Source organism: Triticum urartu, chromosome 6A (assembly GCF_056163025.1).
Source record: "Triticum urartu cultivar PI428250 chromosome 6A, HENAU_Tu73, whole genome shotgun sequence".
Lineage (NCBI taxonomy): Eukaryota > Viridiplantae > Streptophyta > Magnoliopsida > Poales > Poaceae > Triticum > Triticum urartu.
In genome coordinates this window covers 8630194-8631714 of record NC_141878.1, presented here as the reverse complement: position 1 = coordinate 8631714, position 1521 = coordinate 8630194, and the positions used below count along the sequence as shown (strand labels likewise).

Sequence of the window (1521 nt, the reverse complement as noted above, 5' to 3'; positions counted from 1 at the left end):
TTTGGTGGAGAGTGTTTCAGCCAAGTCGTCCATAAGGTTTTCACCTTGTTTTCGCCTAATTAACTGCACAATTCTCTTTGTTTAATTAATCAAGTGTGCTCTTTAGGCTCTGGCTAAAAAATCAATGATCCTACGGAGCAAAGTAGAGATGCTTGGGAAGTAATGCAATTATATTATATCATTTATGGGGAGGATGAAATAAGATTCAGCTCATCGTAATAAGGACCAGGAGAAACAAAATAACAACATGAAAACACTCACTATATACATAACTCTTTAATGCAAAGTTGCACACACTTGAGAGGAACAAAAAGTTACAGACAATTGCAGTAATGCACGGACCTGTTGCCCACAAGCACATACTGATACTACATTATTGCAGCATACTGATACTACATTATTGCAGCAAGCCACACATAATTTTATTCATTACAAACCCTTGACAAGAACAAGAAACTGCAGACAGTACAGACATGCACGTGTAGCTAATAAAACTCGATCGACTCAGACTCGTACAACATTATACGCTGCAAGGAGCGCATAATTTTATTCATTACAACACAAAATAGACAAGTACGAAATGCAAATACGAAACTGCCAGGTGCATTTGCTCCAGGGCTTGTGCATCTGTTCATGGACGGAAGCAAGGATTCTGGCGCTCCATCCTAGCCAATGCTTCGCCTATCTCTCTGATACCTTGCATCACCTGTCCCAGGTCACTCCTTAGATGCCGGATCTCTCTGCTGAGATAAGACATCCTCTGATCCATGTTCCTGCTCAGATCTGCCAGGATTTCGACCTGTTCATGGGTCTCATGGCCTTCCAAATGCACAGCAATTTCACGAGGCAGTCGCTCTATCAACTCTTTTATCTTTTCAACATCTTTCTCTGCCTTTATCTGATCGATCACCTCTTCATGATCCCTGCCTATGTCACTGCCAAGCTTGTTCAGTAAAAACAAGTTTGTCCAGTTGAGCTGCTTATGCTCCCCAAAGCCCCCTTCTCCCGCGATTATGAAAGGCACAAATTTTCCATAAGCCCCACCCAGATTCAGGTAGCTGTTTGATGGAAGCTCTCTAGGCTCGAAATTGGAAGTCCTCACTCCTGCCAGTGGAAGCCTAGAAGACATTGATTATCACTTACTTTCGAAGCTGAAGAAATCCGGCGCCTTTGGAGTTTGGACCCTCAACTCCTGCTGCTGCACCCTCCCTCTAATGGTGTCGGTTGAGTTGGAATTGGAACTTCTATTTGCTGACACATGCTTGGATAGATCAACTTGATGTCCTATTTATAGAGTGAAGGCCCTTATCCTCGCAATCGTGCCATCATGGCTCTGCTTGAGGTGGCAGTCACGGGTGAAGCTGCTGGAACACTGAGGACGTGTGCACCATCATTTTGTACGTACTTGCATGTATATTATGGGCAACAATCATTCACAGTATCAGTATGGGCAGCAATAATGTACAATAGGGGACATGGTCATACGTGAATCACGCAAGGCTATTGGTATGTATTACACGT

At 43.5% G+C, this 1521-nt stretch overlaps 1 protein-coding gene across 1 annotated transcript; it reads right to left on the bottom strand.

Annotated features, from left to right (window-relative positions):
• Positions 1 to 395: 395 nt before the first annotated feature.
• LOC125515835 (uncharacterized) lies at positions 396 to 1261 on the bottom strand. Its single transcript, XM_048681334.2, has one exon. The coding sequence runs from the start codon at positions 1127 to 1129 to the stop codon at positions 632 to 634; it is 498 nt and encodes a 165-aa protein (XP_048537291.2). The 5' UTR covers positions 1130 to 1261; the 3' UTR covers positions 396 to 631.
• Positions 1262 to 1521: the final 260 nt, after the last annotated feature.

What these genes read in the sequence shown, in the direction of transcription:
- LOC125515835 (XM_048681334.2), bottom strand. Translation starts at nt 1,129, where the DNA reads ATGTCTTCTAGGCTTCCACTGGCAGGAGTGAGGACTTCCAATTTCGAG.